This window comes from Leuresthes tenuis, unplaced genomic scaffold (assembly GCF_036924035.1).
Source record: "Leuresthes tenuis unplaced genomic scaffold, fLeuTen1.0.hap1 SCAF_14, whole genome shotgun sequence".
Classification (NCBI taxonomy): Eukaryota; Metazoa; Chordata; class Actinopteri; order Atheriniformes; family Atherinopsidae; genus Leuresthes; species Leuresthes tenuis.
In genome coordinates, this window is record NW_027325368.1 from 5,259,538 (window position 1) to 5,284,205 (window position 24,668).

General features: G+C 44.4%; 1 protein-coding gene across 6 annotated transcripts in view; it reads left to right on the top strand.

The window, feature by feature from the left end:
- pard3ab (par-3 family cell polarity regulator alpha, b) overlaps positions 1-24,668 on the top strand; it is a 447,253-nt gene that overhangs the window by 207,630 nt on the left and 214,955 nt on the right. For 4 of the 6 annotated variants that reach the window (XM_072363699.1, XM_072363702.1, XM_072363700.1 and 1 more), the window contains 3 exons: positions 8,569-8,692; positions 15,427-15,572; positions 19,832-24,112. In XM_072363699.1, coding sequence (XP_072219800.1) covers positions 8,569-8,692; positions 15,427-15,572; positions 19,832-20,225 — 664 coding nt within the window. In that variant the 3' untranslated portion in view covers positions 20,226-24,112. Of the gene's footprint in view, positions 1-8,568; positions 9,132-15,426; positions 15,573-19,831; positions 24,113-24,668 lie in introns of those variants that run through there. The other 2 variants (XR_011907558.1, XR_011907559.1) reach the window with 1 other exon arrangement.

Genomic DNA, 24,668 nt, shown 5'->3' on the forward strand with positions numbered 1-24,668 from the left:
TAAGGCCATTTCCAAACTATCTGGAGTCCATCGTTCTACAGAGAGAAAGATTATTCACAAGTGGAAAACATTCAGGACAGCTGTCAATCTTCCCAGGAGTGGATGTCCCAGCAAGTTCACCCCAAGGTGAAAAAGCCCAGAGCTACATCTCAGACTCTACAGGCCTCAGTTAGCATGTTAAAGGTTAAAGGTCATGACAGCACAGTTAGAAAAAGACTGAACAAGGATGGCTTGTTTGGAAGGGCTGCAGGAGAAAGCCTCTTCTCTCTAAAAAGAACATGGCAGCACAGCTTAGGTTTGCAAAGCTGCATCTGAACAAAGCACAAGACTTCTGGAACAATGTCCTTTGGACAGACCAGAGCAAAGTGGAGATGTTTGGTCATAATGCACAGCAGCATGTTTGGAGGAAACCAAACACAGCATATCAGCACAAACACCTCATACCAGCTGTCAAGCACGGTGGTGGAGGGCTGATGATCTGGGCTGGTTCTGCAGCCACAGGACCTGGGCACCTTGCAGTCATTGAGTCCACCATGAACTCCTCTGGATACCAAAGTATTCTAGAGTCAAATGTGAGGCCATCTGTCCCACAGCTAAAGCTGGGCTGAAACTGGCTCATCAACAGGACAATGATCCCAAACACAGCAGCAGATCTACAGCAGAATGTGTGGAAAAGAAAAGAATCAAGGTGCTGCAATGGTCCAGTCAGAGTCCAGACCTCAGCCTGACTGAGATGCTGTGGTGGGACCTTAAGAGAGCTGTGCAGAAACCAATGCTGCAAACCTCAATGAGCTGTAATAAAAAAGAGTGGGCTGTCAGAGGCTCACAGCGTCACACAGAGAAGAATTTCTTCAACTTATTGCTGCTGAAGTTGTTTTTACAAGCCGCTGAGTCATATGATGGACTTATTTGGGCTTAGTTTTCTCTTTTTTTGTTCTTAATGTCTTCATACATGAAACCTCAGAACTGAAAGACATTGAACTTTGTTTTTAACATGGCTGTATATAAGCACACACCTTTGATGGAGCTAAATGGGTTGCCATCAACACGACTTAAGCCCACCTCTTCAGGTTGAACCTCCTCTGTTAAACCTAATTTATTCCTTTGTAAGTGAACAGGCCAGCATCGATACGCTGATGTGCGCGAGCATGAAATTGGCCCATGAATTAAACTGAAGCATATTGCCGGGTGCCGCGCCTCCAGTGGCGCCTAAGCTTGAAATCGAAGAACAGTTACCCATCTTGCTCTAAATGCTTGTGTGAGTGAGTGCTTGTATTAATAACAGTCAAATATTATATTACCATCTCTGACATTTCTGACCAGCAGCGCCCCTGGAAAAATAGAGATGCTCTATAAAACTGAAAACCAATTAAATTCAATCCGTTCCGTCGATGGATTCCAGTGTTTACTGTCTGCTTTGCAGTGTTGACACCCTGTGGGACTGCAGAGGCTCAGAAGAAATGCTCCTGTTTCCAGATGGGATCTATCTGAGGGTTTGTGTGCCGCAGAAAAGTTTGCATTTTATTTCTCTCATCACATTAATTACAGGCAAAATAGTCTGTGGGATGAAAAGCATAAAGTTTATCTGGCACAGTTTCAAAAGGTTGGATTATTTTAAAGCTTATCAGAATAAATCAGAATATATCTCATCAAATCCAATTTTCCTGTCATGAAAGAACTTCTGTCCAGAAACAAACTCTTCGACTCGTCACACGTGAGCTCAGACATGTTCAGAGCTGCAGTTCTTCCCTCCTACAGTCAGCTGAAGTGCTGCATCTCTCTCCTGATGCATAAACATACAGAAAGCGCCTGAACGCGGCACTTTGTGCAGGTACTTGTGGCCTCTGAGAGGAGAACAGTTTAATCCGAGCCGGGTCGGGTCTGATTTGGCCTTGGTCTCAGAACGCGTTAGCTGCATTCATTAGCCTCATAAAGCTTTTGCATAGAAAGCTAAATCATGCTCGGTTGTTTCCCGTTGCATAGTAACTCTTTTGTTTGTCAGCATGCAGACCTAATTTGGTCTCATTTAGCCCATTGACACCATGAGGCAAATGCCAGGGGTTGAGAATGAGCTGGTAAGTATTGTGGTATTGTATCGATTGGCATCTAATTGCCATGTTTCTGCAGGGCTGTTTGCCTCTATCAGTGTCTCGGGGTTAAACCCATGTAATCCAGGGTAAAGGCAACATTGGGCTAATAACAGTCCGAGTGGCACCAACACAACGGCCTCTTGGACCTTCTAATCTTTTCTCTGCATCAACAGGATAGCAGTGAGACAGCGATTAGTCAGGCATCTCAGATAATCCTTTCTTAACCTTTTGTGTTACCAGCAGAGGTCTAAAAACATGCTTTTTTTTCTCACTATATATAAGCCAGCTTCCAAGAAATGATCTGGCTCCATTAAGAAGATAAAGCTGTTGATATTAAAAGTAAAACCAAGAGCTTATAGTTTGTTTTCTTTGATTGTTTTTGTCATGTGCACAAGTCCTCCGGCCCACATGAGCTTATGAGGCACCAATCACACAGCGGTGGAAATGACTTTTTTAAGCATGCAGCAAAAACACGGCAGCAGAGATGACTTTTGTTCATAAGCATGTTCATTAAAGCGCATCAAATTACACAAACTATGCCGTCCCTCTATAGTCAGTTTTTTTCCCTTAGCTGTGCACATATTTATGTTTAGAAAACAATTTACTCCCAAAGTAAAGCTGTGCCACATATGAGCAGATCATCATCATTCAGAGTGGACAGAAATATTGGAAAAATAAAAGTTTTATTGTAAAAATCATCTTCCATGGAAGAACTGTAGAGCTGTACATTTTGAAGTAGCAAAAAGCATCTTTGTCACGTCTTTATATGAGCGCAGAAAAAAGCAGCCTTGTGGCTCTTCTGTAGTAGACAACATGAGCGCCGCTGCACGGCGCTTCACAGATGGAGCGTTAGCCGCTAGCACTAGTTAGCAAAGGCATCAGTCTCCCTCCTAGCTGACTGCGAGCCTTCGATCAATAGACCAGGCTTATCATCCTCAGCATCCCGGTTCATTTTTCACAGCAGACAAAGGCTCCACCAGCTGCTCTCTCTTTGTCAGAGATGTAGGGCCTAGTTCACCCATCTGATAAGATTACAGAAACTAACCGCCACAGCTGCTGCGCTCAGGGTGGACACGTATCCACCAGCCGCATTGTTTTCTTACGCCGTGTCTCACTGCACTGGGGAATGTTTATTTAACAGGCTGGAGAACTCGTCAGCACAACAGTCTCATCAAAGATGGGAGTCCCTTGACTACCCATGCTTAATTAAATCTTTAATTAAGACGGTGGCTTTTAATTAAAAAGTTGATTATTTTGGAGTAGGGATTATTGGCAAATGAATTGGTTGTGATATCACAGAATACACTCCCTGTATTATCAACAGGGAGGCAGTATTTTATTGAGTCAGCCATTCATTTGTGGTAAAGACAAAAGAATGAAAGGAGGAACACTTGATTTGGTGCCTTTTTTTTAGCTGTCAGCCCAGACTTTAAGGAGTGAACCAACACACCCTTAAGGTCATCCCACGAGGGCCCACATCACAAAAGACTTGTGGGCCTCTGCACTCGGCCGTCCTCTCCAGGCTCAGATGGTCTTCACGGCCAGCTGGTGGCTCACTGTCATCTCCAGCTGTTTCTCTTTAGCGCTGCGAACTGTTAGGACACCCTCAGCTTTCTGAAGAGCTCATTGATCCACCAAAAGTCACCAAGTCCTCCTGATGAGTTGTAAAATTTATGCCCCCGTGCAGTTGGTGGTAGGTCTGCAGGATGCTGTTAACGGCATGGGAAGAGCAGCCTGAGTGAATGTGGCCATTCATTTCTAATCTGCAGGATTAGGGTTCCCTCCGTCAGCTGCTTCTGTCATTTAATGTACATTTTACCACCGAGGCCTTCCCTCACTGTGCTGGCAGGCTTTGATTTGGATCTGTTAAGGCAGTGTTGGTGTCGTAGGGGATTTTAAAGTGACAGCACAGATCCGATTAATCCTATTAGTCTGCTCCCTCTTCCATGTCTTCTGTGACAAATGAAGCAAGGACTTGGAAAGGCGAGCTTTAATGGCTTCGATCTTGTTTGAAAAGGTTTGTTTTCTTGAAATGTTTGATTCGCCCCGAAGCTTCAGGAATATTCTGAGGTCCAAGTCACAGACTTCTCACCTTAACTGTATTAGACTGATAGCTTTGATTATCACTCTAAATGTTTCATGTGTGAAAAGTTATTGGAAACAGGAGGATTTGACTAATATTCCTCATTCTTTAGATATATTATTTTCTAAATAGTTTTGACTGTTACCCATAAAGACAGCTTTGTCTCACCTCTAAAACATGCCATTTATGCTTCCATTTAGCATTTTAAGCTCACTCATCATTCTCCTTGAACAAGCTCGGATAATGAGATCAGCCTTCAGGTCGGTGTTGATGCTGAAGCTCTGAAGGCCGATCCTGATGACCTGCAGTTATAATCGTGCATCTCTAAGAATTATAGCCACATACCCACTGAAAGAAATTCTCGAAGACCAATTTTCTCTCACATATTGCTGAGGAGACAGACTTTGTTCACATCTTCATCAGTTTTGAGTTAGCATCCGCTGCTCTGTTTATTCCAGCCACCCATAATGAAGCTGATGACTCTGATCAGCCTAATTTGTTGGCTTTCAAGCAATAAAAGGCATTTTTGTTTAGATTTACTGTTCAGCTGTTTAAAGTAACCAAGCAGAGTTTCACAAACAGTTCTATGTCTGTGTGAGCCCTGCACATGTACAGCCACACTTCATCTTAGCCCGCAAAAATGTCATGTGACCACAAAGCAAAACGGCGTGGAGCACAGCCCGCAGGTGCTGTCAGGCTGTTCCAGGCTTAACAAGTCAATGTACTTCAAAACGAGCCAGAAGCACCTAGTTTTAGGGTTCACATACTTTTCTGGTGTTGCTTAATATTGTTCAGGTGTAGCGAATTGCTTAGATTCAAAAAGACACCAAGAATGAGCATGTAGACATATCGGGTTCTGCTCTATATGAAATACTCGCTTATTAAGTCCCATCAAACCTTTTTTAAGCAAAGATCAATTTTCTCATCTGTAGCCTTCACCGAGCATCGCCTCCTTCAGTTAAAAAGCCAGCCGTAGATTCCAGCTAATTAATGCTACTTCTTTAAAAGCCACCCTGAAAGTTTCTGCCGTCGGTTAATGAGACGCCTCCGAGCTGCACGCCGAGTAAATCCTGCCAGAGATCCAGAGACGATGCATCGTTCTGCAGCAGCCAGAAAGCTTTGTTTTTTCCACTCAAACGAGGTGAAAAACTAACGGCAACACAAACACGACTCTCAAATATACTTTAAATGCCCCCGATCGATATTTTGAGCTCATTAGTTATCAAAACATTTCAGTGTCAGAAAACAATCGATATCATCAAAGTTCATGTCTCATTTTCAGTTTGCAGTAACAGTGAGTTAATTAGAAAGATATTTTAATGTTGATTAATACACTGAATCAAATTATTTGCATTTTCGAAGGGATTCGAATGCTGCCGAGTAGAAACAATATTTTTAAGAGAAAGTATGACTGAATGGTAAAAGAATCGGGGAAAGTTTTCAGAAACTTTCCAGACTTCTACTTCAATTTGAGCTAAGACCAAAAAAAAAAAAAAAAAACTAGAATTTTCCTTTTTGATCTTATTCTCAAAGCTCCCTATCTGGCAATCCCTTCGCTTCCACATGCTGCATCAGAGCACAGAGCAGCACTGTGGCTCTGAAGTGAAAGTGTGCCCACAATGCAGACATTACATCCTCACAATGCTCCCTCCTTCTCTGGCTTAAGGCTGAGGCAGGCGGCACACCCGACCATGAAAGGCAGGGTGCATCCCAGCATAAACAGCTTTGCTGGCAGCCCAGTCAGCAAGCCACAGTCCTGTTATTGAGTCTCAGAGACACTCCACTCAACAAAGCCACACTGTGACCTTTCAGCCTCATACAGTAGTGGCAGATATTGAGTGAGTCTGTTCAGAGGATGAAGCTCATCTCAGACTAAATTTCAGCCTGCTGTTATTTCCTGTCTCTGGGGTTTTGGGGGCAGTAAAGTTGGATTGCAGTGTTGCTCTTTCTCTGATTGATTTACGGCACTTTGTCAGACTAAAGGATTGGAGATGTTTGATCCCTTTGTCTGAGTTTCTCCTCTTTTCAGTCTCTGGGGCAGGATTCTGTAATATTCTCTGGATCTATAGGTCGTCTTAATGATGATGTACTTTTGATTACAGGCCTGAGCCACTATCTCAGGAGAAGTAGAGTCTTTTTATCTTTCATATTTTCATATTTTTGCCTTTGTTTTCCCTGTTATCGGTTCACATGGCCCCCACTCTTGGACATGGGTCTGCACAGGGGCCTTGACCCATCGACAGGGTCACACATGTGACGCTCTTTGGGTCAGCGGAGCTCTGTGGAGGCCAAGCTGCATGTTGCATGTCATTGAGATTAGCAGGATTGCATTTGACAGGTTCCTGGTCTTTAGCGAGGCTGCCTTGCTCTGGTTTTTGTGTCTGGGGTTAAAAGCTGCCTAAGTTGGTGGTGCTGCCCTTCATCTTGTGATGGATGAAATGAGTTGGGCAGTTATTTCAGTCATTTTATTAGGCATCAGGTCATATTTTGGACTATTCTCAGCACTGTTCTAACTTTTTAAACCATATCCTGTATTCATTCTATGCTTTTAAGGCCGTATTTTGTCAACATGCACATCCTTTTCTTTTGATCTCGTCCCAAAAGAAATCCAATTCAGACTTTTAGAGCTGACCTCGGCACAAAAATGTTTTTGAAAACCCAACTCATGGGGTTTGTTGAGCCTGGAAACAGTTGCAGGTTTGACCTTCAGAGTTTCGGAGTTGAGACGGTCCCCAGGAATTTCCTGGCAAAAGTTTGAGAGTTGAAAAGTCGAGCTCGGAGCCGGTGTTCCCCCTGCTGCTCCTTCATTCACAGACCCTGACGCTTCTATTCATTCACACAGTTTGAGAGGGAAAATGTGTTAATTACTTTCCTCTGTTGGAGGCCAGAGGAATTTCTGCTACATTAGGTCGAGATCTGCTCTTGATCCACTCCCAATAAGATGACTCAGCAGAATGAATAAAGCTACATGTTTGGGATTTGTTTATGTAACATGGTCACGATTGAAATTCATCTGCAGGAGCTGGAGCTGCATGTTTTTCTCTTCTTGCACCAAGGCGAGGGCCAGACGTGTTGTCCTCCATGTTAAAAAGATTCCACAAAAACCTCCGTGTTTGGGATGCAAACTCAGTCTCTGTGGACTTGTTTGTTGTCGTGACTGTTGATGTTTTGAGGTGGAAAAGATCAATAAAAGCAAAGTATGAAGCCCTTTAGGCGGCCCGTTTGGCAGGTGTCGTAAATTTAAAATATATCCGTTTGTATTTTCAGTGGTGTGCAACAGCCTTGAGTCACCCTGCATTTCTTTATTTCCAGCAAAACAGGAAATGAATGTTTTCATGAATATCCAGTACATAAGGCAGAAACAGGGTTTATAAAAGTGTGAAAGTCAGTCTTTGGTCTGAGCACCTTTTGCTCTCCAGTTCAGCCTGAACCCTCTGAGACGAGCTTCCCACACTGCTTCAATAATGTTGAGGTCCGGGCTCTGGGGAGGATTCATCCCTCCATAAGACCTGTTGCCACTGATTTTCAGTCCACTTCTTGTGTCATTTGGCACAGCTCAGCCTTTTCTCCCTGTTTCCCTTCCTTAAGAACGGCTTCTTGACAGCCACCCTTCCATGGAGACCATTTCTGATGAGGCTTGGGCCAACAGTGGATGGATCAGCTGAAGGTCCAGATGGGGGCAAAATACATAGAAATATGGGGTGGCTTAAGACTTTTTTACTGTAATATGCACATTTTTCTTTGTGTGTTTAAACAACTAAAAGATTAAGGAGTAATCTACTTCAAATGTATGAGGATTAATGTGTGTATGAGTAAATATCTGACGACTTTATAAACCGTTCTGTTATCTGAAAGAAGAAATCTTGGACTCATGATATCTACTTTGGTTAAACTTGCAGAGCAAGTAGTTGTGAGTGTATTTGTGCAGCGAAGCGTGAGGAAGTTGCACCGATGACATATTGTTTGATGTAAGCACCGCAGGCATGCAGCACACAACAGTAGTGCAGGAGCTGAATGATACGAGGCCGCGAGGGGAAGAGGGGGTGGCGGGGGGCTGAGCCACCGCTCACCGTTCACCACTATTCTTTGTTCATTGTTATGAATAATACATCAGAGACACATTAGTTTGATTCATATTGCTGATGGCTCCGCTGTAAGCTCGCTTTCGGCTCTGCCCTCACTTATCACGTTCTGTGTTTTATCTGGGTTGAGTCTATTTGGGTTGCTTTCCCAGAGTCAACAGCGCATTTGATCAATTCATGGACAAAGCAGGCTGGACTTTAAACAACTTCATCCTGCGGGCCATTTCCGGCAGCCTTGATGGAACCAGGTCACTCGTTCACAATGGCCCTCTCACGCTCATCCATCTTTCCCCTCTCTTTTCTCTCTCCATAGTAACCGGCTAACCCCTAGCAACCACGACCGGATACAGAGGCTGAGGCAAGAGTTCCAGCAGGCCCAGACCGTCCCCGACGACCCGGACGATCGCAGGAGGACCTACAGCTTCGAGCAGCCTTGGGTGAGTGTCTAAACTGACCGGAGCCTGTAAGTCAGATCCACTGCCGGCCAGAGAGGACGACTTTACTGTCAGTCTTAATGTCAAGAAACAACCTCAACCAGACCAAGACTCAACAGCTAGCACCGGACAGTACCTGTGGCTAACTGGAGTATGGTGCTAACCTTCACTAACCACAACACCAGACTGATGATCCTCCCCAACCTCAGGATGATCATTAACCTCAATGAGCCTTCCTGGCTAATTAATTTACTGACTGCATGCAGGAGTCTTCACACCTCCTGACATCACTAACCCCACCCATCTGTCACAACCCGCTCTGCTCATCCGTCGTCCTGTTTCTGTTTGTCACTCATCCACATGGACCCGCCCACCGCCTCATGGACTCTGGGTTGTCGTCATCTTGTATCCGAGTGTGTGGGACTTATTTTTAAAACCCCATGTTTCAGCTGCACCTTTTGTACAGTTTAAAGGCAGGATTGTGTGCATTTTAACTGACGTGTATTTAATTCAGAGCTTTATTGGGTAAGAACAGGGATAATTAGTGTATTCTGAAGCAACAAAGGGTAATCCTAAACGAACAAATCCGAAGGCCTTCAAAGTTTGTGAGGTGATGAAATTGCTTGTCATATTTTTAGTATTTATTTCAGTCCTTTCTGCTACTTTGCACCGCACCTAAAGTGTACTTGGTTTAACATTATTCTGAGCTACAAACAGTCAGCCGTGGCAGATTTTAGCTCTTTTTTCCTAATTGGTAGCCTCTCAGTGTAATGAGTATTATGTTTTTGTTTTGCAAACTAAATGAGAAAATGTTCCTGCTTTTGTCAGATGTGGGACAACACACATTTTTATTGATTTCTGCATATTGTGACACAGTTTACTCTTAATACGAACACATTATCACTCAGCAGATGTGACTGTTAGCGTGTAGTTTGGTGATAGGTAGCACAAACGTGGGTTGTCCCAAACTGAACAAAAGGGGTGTTATATGAACGCTCTTGTTGGGGTTTTTTTTCACCCTACACGGGAGCTTTTTCCACACGCAGATGTGTTTTTGTGTATTTCTGTATGAACACTTTTTACTGCTGGTACGATTTCCCACTGTAACGCTTTGGTGTGCAATGGGAAAACTTGATTTATAATTGAAATGATAAAGTGAGAGCTCATGAACTTGATCATTTGTTCTCAGGCCATTCTTTTCTACAGAGTAAGCCCAATAAAGTTGTGTAGTATTATTTAGTATTTGGCACTGATCAACAGAGTTCTGAGTTTTAATGGGTTCAGTGGAGTGGCACATTCCAGCCAGCATTGTACAGCAAGAGGAGGACGGTGTGGGAAAGGAGAGCGCAGGTCATCTCTCCTTTTGTCTCAACAAATGAGCGTAATCTCAATTAAAGAGCCGGGCACTGCTAAAGCATTATGTTTGTTCACGTCAACTGCAGCGCATTTCCCATTGTTGTCTCATTCATTTTTCCCATGAAACCTGAGTATTGGCCGTCCCACACTCCTAAAATGAAAGGTTTCAACAGCTTCAAAGGAGAAGTGTGGTATGTTATCGAGTAAATGTGTTCATAAAAGAAGCCCTACACCTCAAAGGTTTAAATATTAAAGCTAATTTAGTCTTAAAATAAAGAGAAAACCATGAATAAAGCTTCCACAATGGTTTCAGTCTGTATTACCCTCTAATGTTCCTTCTTTTTGCGGTCTGCTTTACTTTGTCAGAGTGCAGCTACACTCAGGCTTCCCGTAGTAATTGCATGTTATTACACTCTTGCCCTGGTCATACTGGTGGGGCCATATGGAGAACAGCAGAATGTGTCTTTGAAATTCAATTACAGCCCCCGTGCATATATTACATTTTGTTGCTTCATCTGAGTGATGTGCTGCAAACCTCAAGGAGTCGGTGTCCTTTTTCTTCATTCACCTACAACTGCCCCACTTACAGTCTGTGCCAGGACTCTGCTGCATATTAGATGCTGCTGTTGGCTGCCAGCTGCAGAAAAAGCTTATTCTGTATGATGCAAATCAATGTCCAATAAGTTTCAGTTTATCTTTATAGAGATTAAGGTTTATCCAGTGGTTCGTTTAAGCCTTTTGAATAAATGAGTAGCAATTCTCATCTGCATTTTAGGTTAATTTGACATTTAAAAAGTAGCACCTTGTAAAATTCTTGAGCCACTCCTCATTTCCTCATATTTTGCCAGAAAAGCAGGACTTAGACGTATAGAAACGTGTGCAAACAGAAATGTAGATACAGCAAAAAGGGAAAAACAGAGTTAGTTCAGTTCTAAGCAGCTTTAAGGTGAATATCTGGTCTGAGCTCCTTTATTCTCCAACACAGCCTGAACCCTCTGAGACGAGCTTTCTGTCATTTCTTTAAGGAGTCTTCAGGAATAGTTCTCCAGGCTTCTTGAAGGACATCCCAAAGCTCTTCTTTGGATGTGGGCTGCCTTTTGTTCCGTTCTCTGTCAGATGATCCCACACTGCTTCAGCAGGTCATCACTTTTAAAGTGATCAGGTACAAGGAATGGACTGAACATGAGTGAAAAAAAGCAGACAATGTCCTAAGAAAACTTTGACAAAGCTTCAGAAAATCTTGGCAGCTATTGCTCGAGACCACTTTAAAGGATTTGAAGAGAAGTCTGGTTCCTTTGAAGCAGAATGTAAAGAACTGAGACATGCCTCAAGACTTTTCAGACATTTGAAGATGAGTTTTTTGCTTGTTATTTCCAGCCAGCTGCTCAAATCATCCAATTGGGCTCTACATAATTCAAGTTTATTTGCTAAACAGCAGACTTGTTAGTCTTTTAAAAAAAATAAAAAAATCAGGGATTAATCGATAGTTGGAATAAACTGCAGTCCTGATCCATACTGAAATGTCTCCTCTGCCCTGTTGGTGTCACATCATACTAATTAGCCGGGTGGCTCTGATCAGCCATATGGAAGCACAAAGCACGTTTATGTCAGCCGTCCAATTAGGCCTGCGTCCTCAACCTCAACCCCCCCCCCCCCACACACACCTACGTAGAGATAAACTCAAGCTGTGACTCCATCCTGTTTTCCATTCTTATTTTTATTCTTCCATATTTAGCCACATTCCTCAGGTCAATGTGATGCCTCTTCTCGACAATAGCTGCCCTCCTCCTCCTCTTCTTCTTCTTCTCTGTTGTTGTGGGGAGCAGCAGAGGACTGTGGGTTGCATGGTCTAATTCCATCAAGGATGACTGATGCCTGCTCCCGGCAGCACCGCGCCGAGCTTTATTGCAGCCATTTATACCACTATGGGAATATAGGAGTTCATTCAATTGATGTTGGGGGGGCTTTAGAGAGGGCATGATATTGCCTCTTGTATTTTACTATAACGTTGTAATACTTCTATTATCTTGCTTCCTTTAGGGTATTTTCCACTCCCCTCTAAAATCACAGCGTTCCGGCTGATGAGCCAAAATTCTCAGGAATATTCGACACTTTTGAGCCGCTAAAAGGATTTTTTTTTTTTTTTTATTTCACTCGAGTGAAAAATATCAGACTGTCATTCACCCGTGGGCAATTTTCAATTCAGATGTGGAAGAAAGGAATTGTTGGCGCTCACCCTCCCATTCTGTGAGCCGTGCAATGAGGCGGTGCCAATCAACCCCCGAGATGATTGCCCCCCCGTTTCATTTGGTGTAAAGGGGGAGTCTCTTTAGCGCTCCTAATCGTTTTATGGCCTTCCCACCAACTGATGTCCGCGCTGATCCCACACCACTCTCAATATGTTGCATAGCCATAAAAGTAATTAGATTGGCTTTGTGTTGCAACTAATCTGCTCACAATTATTGCGCCCGCACCACTAATGAACATCGCAGGAGCTGTGATAAAGTGTGGGCCGGACCTTGAGGGAGTTGCTCTGTTGCTAAGAGATGCATGCGTGCGCTCTTATTAATCTGTTTTTGTGGGAATCTGTTTTCGTCACGGAGAGAACATTGAGGGCGGGGATGCGTGTCGACCCGGGTGAAGTTTGTGCAAAGGGTTTAATTTTGGCCTGTAGTGAGTGAGGGGGGGGGGGGGGGGGGGGGGGGGGGAGTATTGGGCTTGGGTCTGGGCCTCAGAATCCATTAGTTTCTGCCACTTTAAGCAACAATAAACCCTGCTTATAGGCACGGGAAAGGCCAAAATGTCCACCTGCATGAGAGAGTGCCTTTAAGTAGACAGTTTATCCTCATTTAAACTGTGACTCCTGTGATGCTGCAGACTAAGGACGTCGAGCCTTTTGAGGAAGACGAAGGAGTTAATGGGATTCATCCAGTAAGGAGTCTGACAGCAGGTTATTTGCCTGCCATCGTGCTTTTAGACATGTTCATGTTTGAAGACGTACTATTCAGGCTAAGAAACACTTCAACTCACAATGAAAAATTCAATGAAATGTGTGTGACTCGGTTTATTTCAGTGAACAGCTGTGAGTTTGGTGTGTGTACAGGTCAGTAAAGTGATGGTGAAACTGAATATCTGTTCAAATGTACGTATGGCCACCATGAACCGGCTGCTCACCTGTACATGAGGTGCTCACACGAGGCCGATCACAATGTTGATGACGCTGTCTTTTTCATTAACACTCACTAACATCCATCTCATCACCATAACCCTTCTGAGTCTCCAGCATGGTCCTCCTCTCACTTCCCCCTCCCCCCTCGCCTGTCTGCATCTCACCTTCATTTTGACCTGAGAGGAGACGAGCTCAGGGTGTGTCCGTCCGGCTAACTGCTGGTAAGTGTCTGCGGTTTGGGCTGGGGGGGGTTTTTATGAGGTGTCCTGTGTCAGAGATGGCTGCTGGTTATATTGGCCTGCTGCATGCAAACCTGGTTGTGATTTCCAGGCTTTGAATTTGGACTGAGGGATCATGTGTTGTGTTTTTTATGTTATTATTATCATTAAGTCACGTGTCTGTGATAAGTGTCTCTCTCATGGACATGTGACTTAATATATGTGATGTAGCGTGGATTTTCTCCCCCGTATTTGTATTTATGACCTTTGTGTTGTAAGATTCTCGCAGTAGTTTAAAGGTCGAACTATAGGTCTCCAATTTTCTGAACACAAAGCCAATAATCCGTAAAATATGTCAATGCGCACTCACCATCTGTACACACAGAGATGAGACCTTTTATCCTTACATAATATTGTGTTTTCCTATATTAGTTTCTGAAATCTGTCATCGGAAGAAACATTTATATGTTTCTGGAGGTCTTTATCCAAAATTATATTCAGTCAAAGATCTCATTTTTACAACTAAAACAAGAAATGTGTGAAATGGACCAACATCTGCTTTAATTTCAGTGATAATTGTAGGTTTTACAGCATGAAAATCCCATCATTGTAGTAAAGCAGCAGCTGAAATATTAGTGACCATAAAGAAGTAAATCCCATCCAAAGTTCTTCTGTGCCAAATCTATAATACAGAATCTTCAAATTTATGTTAATAGAAATGTGTTTTACACATTAAAGAGCTCATTTACATGATCATATCATCAGTTTCTGTGTCTTTCATGTTCAAAGCCGTAATATTTTACTCATCCTATCGCGTTGCTGCAGCACCTCTTGTGATCTTCTGTCCGTTTTAGCTCCTGCCTCCTTAAGCCCTCCCCCAGTAGGTCCAGTCTGCTCTGATTGGTCAACACAATGGAGCTGGTCATTCCTTAAGGCATTTCAGACGAGTCTCTCAGGAGAATCGTGCTACTGACATGCACAAAACGGAAGGACCCCAAAGAATAAATGAGCTCTTTAAGCATATTGCAAATGTATAAAATAGACTGAATGTTCAGGCTCACAGTTCACAGTTCAGGCTGTGTTGTGACTTCCAAAATCTCCCATTAATCCATGGCCTCTGCACCAGCACTGCAAGCTGTTTCACATCAGGAACGATCAACTGCGCACAGCGCAGTCATGAGTATTTATTTAACTGTAGGAGGGTAAAAGTCCCAGCAGTCCAAAGTCAAATCGATCCCCAAGCAGCTCAACACATCATTACTGTCACAGGGCAACAGCTTCCTGGGTCGCCACAGCTTTTTTCTTATTTATTTATATGTTTAGTCGGGTTTGATGAACACTGATCAGCCACAAAATTAAAGAAATCAACTCGCTTCTACTGCCGATGTCCTCCTGCTGTCCTAAAGCAGCTTAAAGTCATCGGGCCGTGCACACAGGACCTCTACAGGTGTCCTGTGATGCCTGACAGCTGGTCCTGTCGGTCCTCTGGGCCGTGGGGCCTCTGTGGATCGACCTCGTTCGATGCATCCAGCAGATGCTTGATCGTTTTGGGATCTGGGGAGTTAAGAAATCGAGTCAATGCCTCTGGCTCTATGTATGTTCCTCGAGCTGTTCCAGCTTTTGGGGCGTGGCAGGACTCTGCGTTGTTGAAGGAGGATGCGGTTGCCACGGGGAACGGGTTGGCTTCTCCTGCAACAAAAGTTTAGGTGGATGGTTTGTGTCAAATTCAGTTTGAATGTGATAATCATTAGTCAGTGGTTTTAATATCGTGGCTGATTGGTGTATAAGTCATTTGAATTGCATTGTAAGTATGGTTATTCTGCTATTGCTCCAATAATTATCCACATTATCAAAGATTTTTCTTAGTTAGTATTGACTTTGGAATCGTAAACACGCTTTAAAAATACAAAGCTGAAGTCATCAGTTGACTGATGTCCATGTATAACTCTTCCTGTGAATGGCTGCTAACTGAGCTGCCATGTTGCTATTTTCAGTCCAACGCCAGCAGCAATGGTCCGAGCGGGTACAGCCACCAGCCGGGTCGCCACTCGGTGTCGGTGGAGGTGCAGATGCAGCGGCAGCGGCAGGAGGAGAGGGACTCATTCGCCCAGGCGCAGCGGCAGTACAGCTCCCTGCCACGGTAAGGCAGCCACACGTGGTTGTTTGGTTCCTGTCTGACACTCCATACGTGTGCCCGGACATTTTCTGCCTGCACCATTTGAAACGCCACCTTTAATTGGATATATCTGAAGCAGGGATGTGGGTCCGTACATGTCCGTCTGATTTTGTCAGGTTCATTATAATTGAATAAGACAGAAGTCATTTCTGATTCCATACATAAAAAGTCTGAGTTGGAACGGATCACGTTTCCCTCTCACACAGATAGGACAGATTGTTTTCCTCTCCCTTAATGCACTTTGCTTTGATCTGCATGATATGCCGACCACTTGTTCCAGGAACTGCTCGGGTGTGGATGCCACAATGTCTTTTGGTTATAACTTAGACTTTTATGTGAATTTAGGATTCAGAGGGAGAACATTGTTTGCAGCAAAGCCAGACTCGACCAGTTGGGGGGGGGGGCAGCAGCCCTCTTCCAGCACTGTGTGCTTTGTTGTCTGTCTGGAACCTGAAGTCCAACCGGACTTCGCTTTGTTTTTTTCAGCCAGTTCTGGTGTTTATGTTTATTTAGCAGACGCTTTTATCCAAAGCGACTTACAGGTAGGCAGACAGGGTAACAGGGTCTTGCCTATGGACCCCTACTGGAGAACAGTACCTTTCATGCAGGGGTTTGAACCCAGGATCCCCCACATGGAAGGTGACAATCATACCACTACACTATCCAGCCCATTCTGGTGTTGTGACCCAGTGACTGCAGTGTCTCGGGGGCATCTTCGCAGTGGCCTCTGTGGATCTGCTGTTTTGGGCCCGTTCTTGTGGTGGTTTTCTCTACTGGTAGGATTTCTTAATGTCGGCCAGCTTCCTCTTCCAACTTTGCCATCACATCTGACCTGGCCAAGATTAGAGTTATGTAACTCGCCAGCTGTTTCTGGCCTGAGCAGAAAAACAATTAACTTGTGTGACATGATATAATATCCTTGATATTCCCTGAGATTAAAGCCGCTTCCTGAACAAGAGCTTTCTCCTGGTTCTTCCTGTAGATGTCCACCACAGTTGTTGTGTTTGAGCGGCAGTTTTTGGTTAGAACAACCACTAATTAGACCGTATACTTCCACCCTCTGGTCATTGTATTCAACCCAGTTTTCTCCAAACCAGGAAACCTGTTCAGTTCACATCTCTTGAATGGGACTTTTTTAAAGATGGCTTCAGAAACCCTGCTGCTACCGCTCATCGATCAGTCTGTGGAATTACCTTTTCAGAGTCTCTGCAAGGCCAAACCAAGCTCTTCTTGAGCTTCTTTACATTACATATATTATCTTTTATTACATCACCATTGTTCTTTAATCCAGCCATTGACATAAATCTCTTCCTTGGTAAATATTGCAGCTTTGCTGAAAGATTAATGAACCGTCGTCATGCTCCAGTGGACATTCTGTGGCCTCATCCCTTCACTTTCCCACTAATTCCATGAATAAAGGGCCGTGTTTGGATAAACCCAGCTGTGATATCTTGAGAGCACAATTTATTGTTAGACTTTGAGCATTCCATCGTGTGGAGTCAGAGGCTGAGACAGAGTAAATGTGGTGTTCAGGAGCCTTGTCACAGCCTTGATAGGGTTCGTATGCTCCAGTGTTGGTCGTGGGTTTGAATTTCATCTGGACTGTGATTGGAGTTGGGATTAATGGCAAAAAACAGCTTTCTTTGTAGATCAAAGGTCAGTTCCCCTTTGGGCGAGGCCTCCTCCTAAACAGGGATCTGTGAGTGAAAATAAACCGATGGAATTTGAAACGATGATGAAGAATGAAGGGCCCTCGTATGCATCATCGACAAGCACCATTGATCTCCAAGCCAAAGCAATGCCATTATGGTAAGACCAAAGGCTCCCTGCAACAGCTGGAGTGGCATTCGGTCTCACTCGTGTGTGCCAGCCTGCGTGCATGTGTGTCACATGTCAATATGCCCTACAACCTCTTAGTATCCCTTTTTCTCTCAGTCCCACTCTGCCACCTTTACCCCTTTCTTTCCATTCGTCTGTCATGCATCACTGTGCATGAGCAGAATATAGAACAGTATACATCTTTCTGTATTTACCACACATGTACGGACTCCCCCTTGGCGCAGCTTCAGACACAGGCAGCGATCTGGTTTGCATTTCTCAGCAGGGAGGCAGACCAGCTTTGGCCTCTTTGTCAACATATGAAATGAAATCAGATGCCTGGGACGCCTGTCTCTGAAAATTGGAATCACTCAAGCGTGCACAAGAATAAACCTGGGCTATATTCTTCTATCTCACAGATCGAGGAGCGTATCCATTCCCAATTGCTTTCAATCTCTTGAATAAAAACAAAGGTCTTTTCTGTTCTCATTAAAGATCTTTTTTCTGCTCTTCCTGCTGGAATCCAAACACAGGAATAATACCATTTCTTCACAGCTGGCTGATAAACCTGCTAATTATGCATGGCTCCGAGTCAAAAGCCCACTGACGTCTTTGTGCATTGTCGTCTTCTATGTCGCCGAGATAAACGGGTGGAGCTGCTGGGTGTTGGATACCCGTGCATGTCACACACACACAAAGGCAGAGCTGCCACAAAGAGGCCAGCCTTGCAGAAATGAGAGGTGATGTCACACATCTGGATTTTTCCTCTTTTTTTTCTGGCAAAGGGCAGGGCAGCCCTCCAGATTCATAAGACCCAAACGTGCCTTTAAGACACTGTCAGGTGTCACATGTCAGCGCCGGGAAATGCATTGAGGACAAGATGGTCGCCTCATTTTTCTAACAGCCAAAGCTCTGCTATTACTGTCTGTCAGATCCAATGGTTGTTCCAGTCGGTCTTGAAGCGGGCCTAATGGTCTGGAAGGGGGCTTTGACATGGTTAGGTATCCCCGTATGTTGTTATGTGGGCTGGTAGTTGCCCAGCGGCAGTTTGTGAGGCTGTAATGGTGCCTCATTTTTATTGGATGTGATGTCTTGCCTACTGAGCAGCTGACAGTGAAATATTTTTTCACCAAAAAACATCCAAACACTCGCCTGTCTCTGAGCAGAGGTAATGAGTTTGGAACAAAGACTGAAAAGCTTTTAAATAGAGTTTATTTGTCTAATGTAGCCATCGGCCCTACAGAATCCTTTCTGTTATGTCATAGATGAGTCACACAGCCGTAAATGATGGGGCATCAATGTAAAACTGACCATAAAAGCATCAGTTTCTCAGTCATGTTTCGGGGTATTTCTCATGTTGACTCACAGGACAAATAAGAGAAGCTGGCAGCTGATACAATATGCATCTCGGTGTGTTTTGTAAAGTGATATTTACTATAACAGGATTTATAGAGCTGATGGATAACTCACTGACCTCCGTGCCAGCGTTAGGCTTTTGGTTTGCACTCAACTCAGAGGGGAACTTTAAGCCTTTTTTCACCTGTCTGGCAGGAAAACAACTTATTTTGAATGTGACCAGTTGCTGAGACACACTGGGCAGAGCTTTATCCATTTGAGATCATTCTGGATCGGTCGCAGCTGGATCTGTTCTTTAAAAATCTTTCCCTTCTCTCCTCTCACATTTCTTGTTTTTAGGATTTAACTTAAATCTTAACTAACGAAGTGTATTTTCCCAGTAAGTTTGAATGAATCAGCGTTGACAGCATGCTGTCTGCGTTAAAACGGGGACCGTGAGGTTCGTTTTTCAAAGATTCTGCAGCTTTTACTTCCTCACTGTGTTCTTTTGCCCAAAAAGTACAGGAATGAAGAAGCAGGTCTCGTAGTTTTTATTGCTTTGTTTTTTCTTCCATTTTAAGGGAAGCGTATTTATGTGCTTTTAACTGTCTCTTTGAAAGACTTCGGGCTGCACTCACACTTTGAAAAGTGCTGTACGTATAAAATGCAGCTACACTGAGCCCAAATACAGTGCAAGCTGTGACCTTTTGCATCCTGTCTGCAGGATAAATGTTGTTTTTTTTAACCAAACCAAGATCTTTTCTTCACTTTAACGAGGCAGAGTGAGTGCTGAAACAAATAGTTTTAGAACCAAAACTGCCAAATTTTAAGAAATGTACAGAAAAATGTCCTGCTGGACACAAACCATAGTCTCAAAGACAAAACTAAGTGAAAATAATAGCCTTCCCAGCAAAGAATCAAACACACTGCTCTTTCATATGGACTTTGTTTCTCATTCGTAGGACACGTTGTGTGTTGCTCAGAGACAACATTTCATGGAAATAACAACTTTTAATCTTCAGTTGCTTGTAATTTGTGAAACTGAGTCACTTTTTATCCTTCTGTATCAGGCAACCCAGGAAGAACCCAAGCACCATCTCCCAGGAATCGTGGGATAAGGCGTACCCGCCAGGTGAGGGCTTTCAGAGCGCCAAGGACAACCCCCGGTACTCCAGCTACCAGGGTTCCAGGAACGGCTACCCGGGCGGAGGTGGAGTCAACGCCAGAGTCCTTCTGGAAGCCCAGGAGCTCTTGAGGCAGGAGCAGAGACGCAGAGAGCAGGAAGCCAAAGGAAAGTTGATGCAGGAGAGCACCGGTAACAGCAGCTATGAGGGGTACACGGCACACCTTAAGGACCCAGCCTCCCCGAAGGGTCCGTACCGCCATGATGTGCCACCCTCACCTTCACAGCTGTCAAGGCTAAATAGGCTGGGCTCAGAGAAAGGTAGACTTTTTTATTCTTGAAGATTTTTATTGGACTGAAGGATGAACTTGTTCTTGATCTCCAGTAAGGGGGTTACCTTGAAGAAATGGCAAAAGCGGACGCTACGAATCTTGACAAAGGACAGCCTGGAGGTCTTATAGCTTAGCGATGATCTTAGAGGTAAACAGTTGTGAAGTATGCACAGTATGTGGGTGTTTGTGTTGAATCCCCCACTGTGCCGATGACCTATACCAGTTGACAGTCTGTCACTCACCCTCCTACAACCATGAGACGCACAGTGCCTTCTCTGCCTTCACGAACACGACGTCGTCCAGAACTCTGATTCATGGGGATCTGGCAGCATCACGTACTGACAATCAAATGGGCAGACAGGCAAAGGAGTGGGCGCCTTTTTTCAGTCCACGGGAAGGCGAAACTTTTCAGTGTGTGGGTTTGTGACAAGGTACACGTTTCACTCTCAAGTACTTGTGTCCCGTAGCTGAGGCGTCCCACCTGTGAAAAAACAAAAAGCATCCGAGCACAACGTTTTTTAACATCCGGCCCCCGACGACACTGCCGGCGTTTCTTTGTATTTTGTTTTTCCTCCACAGCGATGGAAGCCTCACGGTGCAAAGTGTGGGAAAGAAAGCAGGCCACATTGTGTGTGCACGTTATTAATAAAAGCCCCCTTCATGAATGATTCATATTGTGTGTTATCTCCTTGGAGGAGACTCAGGCAGAGAGGGTAGACAGCTCTGATCCTCTGCCTGCCCCCTCTGCACGGCTCTGGGCTTGACTCGCCCGCCCGCCTGGTGCTTCATCCTCCTTTCGTTGTTCTCTCTGTTCAACGCTGCTTTTTTCCATCTCAACACCCTCCACCCACCTTCACCCCCCTCCTCTCCTCCTCCATGCTCATCACCCACCTTTCTCTCATCTCACCCCCCCCTTCCCCTCACTCTTCCTCCTGCTCCCCACAACCACCTCCCTCCTCCTACTCCTCATCGTCTCCCGAGTCAGACTCCGCACTGAATTTTTCATCAGAAGCCACCTGCTGCCTGCCAGAGCCAAAGAACGCTGCCACCAGAGGCACCGACAGAGGGCCCAGCTTCTGACATAAAGAGCAGAATAAAGACGAGTAGAGACACAATGAACCTCCCAGTGTGAAATTAGCAGGAGCCTTTTCTCCTCTTTTCAACAAAAGGCAAAATTGTCCCCGAGAGTAATTGCTTTCAATTGCTGTAATTGCTTTTTCGTATTTTTTACTTTTTTGTGCATTTAGCCAATGCTCCTCTCCACAGTTATTAAATAGAGGGAGCGGGCAGGGCTGCGATCGTGCTTTTAAAAAACAGCAGTCAGTGATGGAAATGAGTGGATTTTAAAGAGCGAGCTGCAAACAATGACAAAGGCAGGTTTCTTCTGGCTCACCCTGAACACATAGTTCTGCCCAGATTTTGAGATGTGGAGCTGCAACAATGCTGGTTTTGAATTGTGGTTCACAGCACTGAGCATAAAAGGGAATTTAGGATTTTTTTCTGGCTGCTTTCTATCATCAGTGTTGTTGGATAAATGTGGGTTATTTCAGCCTGTTGTGGCTGTTACAGACTGTAGACGTAGCCGCTGTGACGGACCTGAGTAAATTGCGGTTTTGCAGCCATTTCAGAGCCAGAGGCGACCACGTTTTTAGACAGAAGGGTGAAGCTGGAGAGGGATTCTTAAAATCTGGTTGGACAAAGATGGCCTGACATCTATTTAGGTGTTGAATTACTTTTAAAATGGCCGCCGAGCATTTCCCTTTGAGACACGTCTCCATTGGTTACATATCAATGGAGTGACCGCATCCATCTTTTCTATTCGGTCTAAGAGCTTCACCGTTGAGCTTATCCTCTCTGAAAAGGCTGAAAGTTTGAGCTGAGCGAGTGCACCAAAGAAGAAGAATTCAGCGTGTTCGGGCGGTTTGTGCTGCGGCGCTACAGCCAGCACACCTACCCGCTTCAGCTGATGAATCCACGGCTGCACAAAACCTTCCCTCCAGGTATGAAAAAACAAATGTCAGCCTAATATTCTACCAGTTTAAAACAACAGCAGGGAGGCGAAGCATCTGGCCAGCTGTGGGAGTTATCTGCCAGTGACTGGTCATAAGAAAACATCTGAAAGTTCACTTCGACTCGGTCATAGAGCCAAAGAGAACTGCCCGAACACAGATTGTTCCGATGTCCGTGCCGTACTGACGGTCTTAAGGTCATTAAATCGGTGTATCCATTAAACATCTTGAACAATCTTCTCAGTATCATTATAAGCAGCAGCTGGAAGCTTCTGTGGGCGACTTTTTCTCCAATTTGCCCGTAAGTGTGCAGTAAGACATCTTCTCTCCATCTGAACTCGCATTAAACTTACAGAGAAGCGTGTTTGCTGGTGCATAGAAAAGCTCCCAGAGAGCTTGTTGTTAGTCGTGCACGTTTTGCAGCATGTAGTGAAACGTCGTCCTCGTTGGGTGACACATGGAAAACCATTTCCTTTGTTTCTTTGGCTGTGCAGCTTACTAACGATCGCAAGGAAAAGAACTCGATTTTGGGACTCTAAAGTTAGCTAAAATCTCTGATTTGTGAAACCTTTTGTTTTTTTTTGTAAAGGCAGCTGTTGTGGTGAAACTTCCTCTTTTTTAGGTATGTCAGGCTGTACATTCAGAAGATTTTACTATTCATTTATGCAGATTTACTTTGGACCTCAGTAAATCAGTTTATTGCATGGGGTGCATTTTAATTAGTTCATTCAACTGCTGCTGTAAATGGCCCTGAGGCAGGAGGATGTTTTGTGGCAGGCGCTTTTTAAATGCTGGGAGGACCACAAAAACATGGCATTGATTAAAACTGACATCTCAAAACCTGGACAAATGAAACCGTATGCACAGCTTGCAACCACTGGCCTGTGTTAGTAACACCTTCAATTATTTATATTCTCATTTCAGTCAAACTGCAGCTGCTGATTGCAACTTTTTCAGCCCAGAGAGGACAAACTAATCACTGCAGCCAGAAGACGCAGAGTGTTGATGCACATTAAAAAGTGCCCCCCCCCCTCACCAGCCTCCCGGGCTGAACTCCTCCTCTGAAAACGCTGTTTGTGACGCTGTTTTTTCTGCTTGCGAGCAAACAAAAGGGACAGAGGCCGAACCGTAAACAAGAGGAGAAGACGTAAAATAAATAAAAGCTGTGGAAAACAAACAGGCGGCGAATAATGGCAGAGCGAAGCTGCATGACGTGCATTATCTCCTGTCGCTTAATGAGGACCCACGCTGGGAAAGATGCACAGTTGTAGGGGGGCAAATGAACATTTCAGTTTTATTGTATCTCTGGATGTCAATCTGAGGAAAGCTCACTCTGTTTGCCTGCTTCTCCTTTAAGTACGTGGCTGTAACGACACAAAGGTCCTCGTCAGTGTCCAGTGAATCCGATCTGAACTGTTACCAAATAAAATGGAGGCTGTGGGAGTAAGAAGCTCTGCGTTCGGGACGCGTTCGACCTGTGATGTCACTGATAATCTGATAAGTGCCTGAGAAAATGTCCGAATATTTTGTGATTTCTTTGTTGGTGACACTAAAGCACATAAACTAGTGTTTTTTAAAAGGCATTTTTTAAATCCTGATATGAAATGTGTCATCGTCGGGGTACTCCTTCCTCCAGCTTTTTTATCGTATTTACAGGAGCCAACACTAGCAGCGGCCATCATTGTATTCGTGTCCTGTTTGCTGTACCGTGTTGTGCTTCAAAGTGTCAGAAATCAAACGGAAGTTAACGGAAGCTGATGTGCAATTGTTTTGTTGTTTTTCCAGAAATCTTTTACATGATATATTGAGAAATGTATGCAGCCATTTTTCCTGTACATATCAAACTCAGAATAAAGCGGAAGGCTGTTCCATCCTGTTTACAACCCTGCCCGCCTCTGCCTGCGCTGCCTTTTCTTTCCCCGGCCCGTCTTTGAACCGCGATCAGACGAGCCTTCAATTAGGAGCGAGGGCTTCTGCTGTCAGATGTCAGGCCTGCTGATGTCTTCTTTGCAGACAAAGAGGAGAGTTTGATGGATACAGAAGAGATCATGTGGTGAAATCGTTCATTCCTGCAGATGTGCAAACAAACAGAAGCCGAAGTTTGGCTGCTGTGCAGCAGCTCTGTTGAATGCACTGAGGTAATCCTCCTAAATACCACCTAGTTTCCTGTTATTAAGTCCAGTCTCATTGTCACTCACAGGGGACCTGTTGAGCAGCTCCCCGCTACTGTTTTTGTTCTTCAGGTTAAAGGTGACATCCTAACCAAACACAATTACTCCTCCTTCAGACGACCGGCTGTACGTGCTGACTGACGCCAAGAAAAGAGCTGGAAGCATCGTCTGCTTTCATCCTTTGTGGCAGGCTCTCACTCAGCCAAGCAGCTTATGTAGTACGGAAGCCCTGAAGTGCAAAACACTTGGTTTTTTCTTCCCTGATGTGTTTC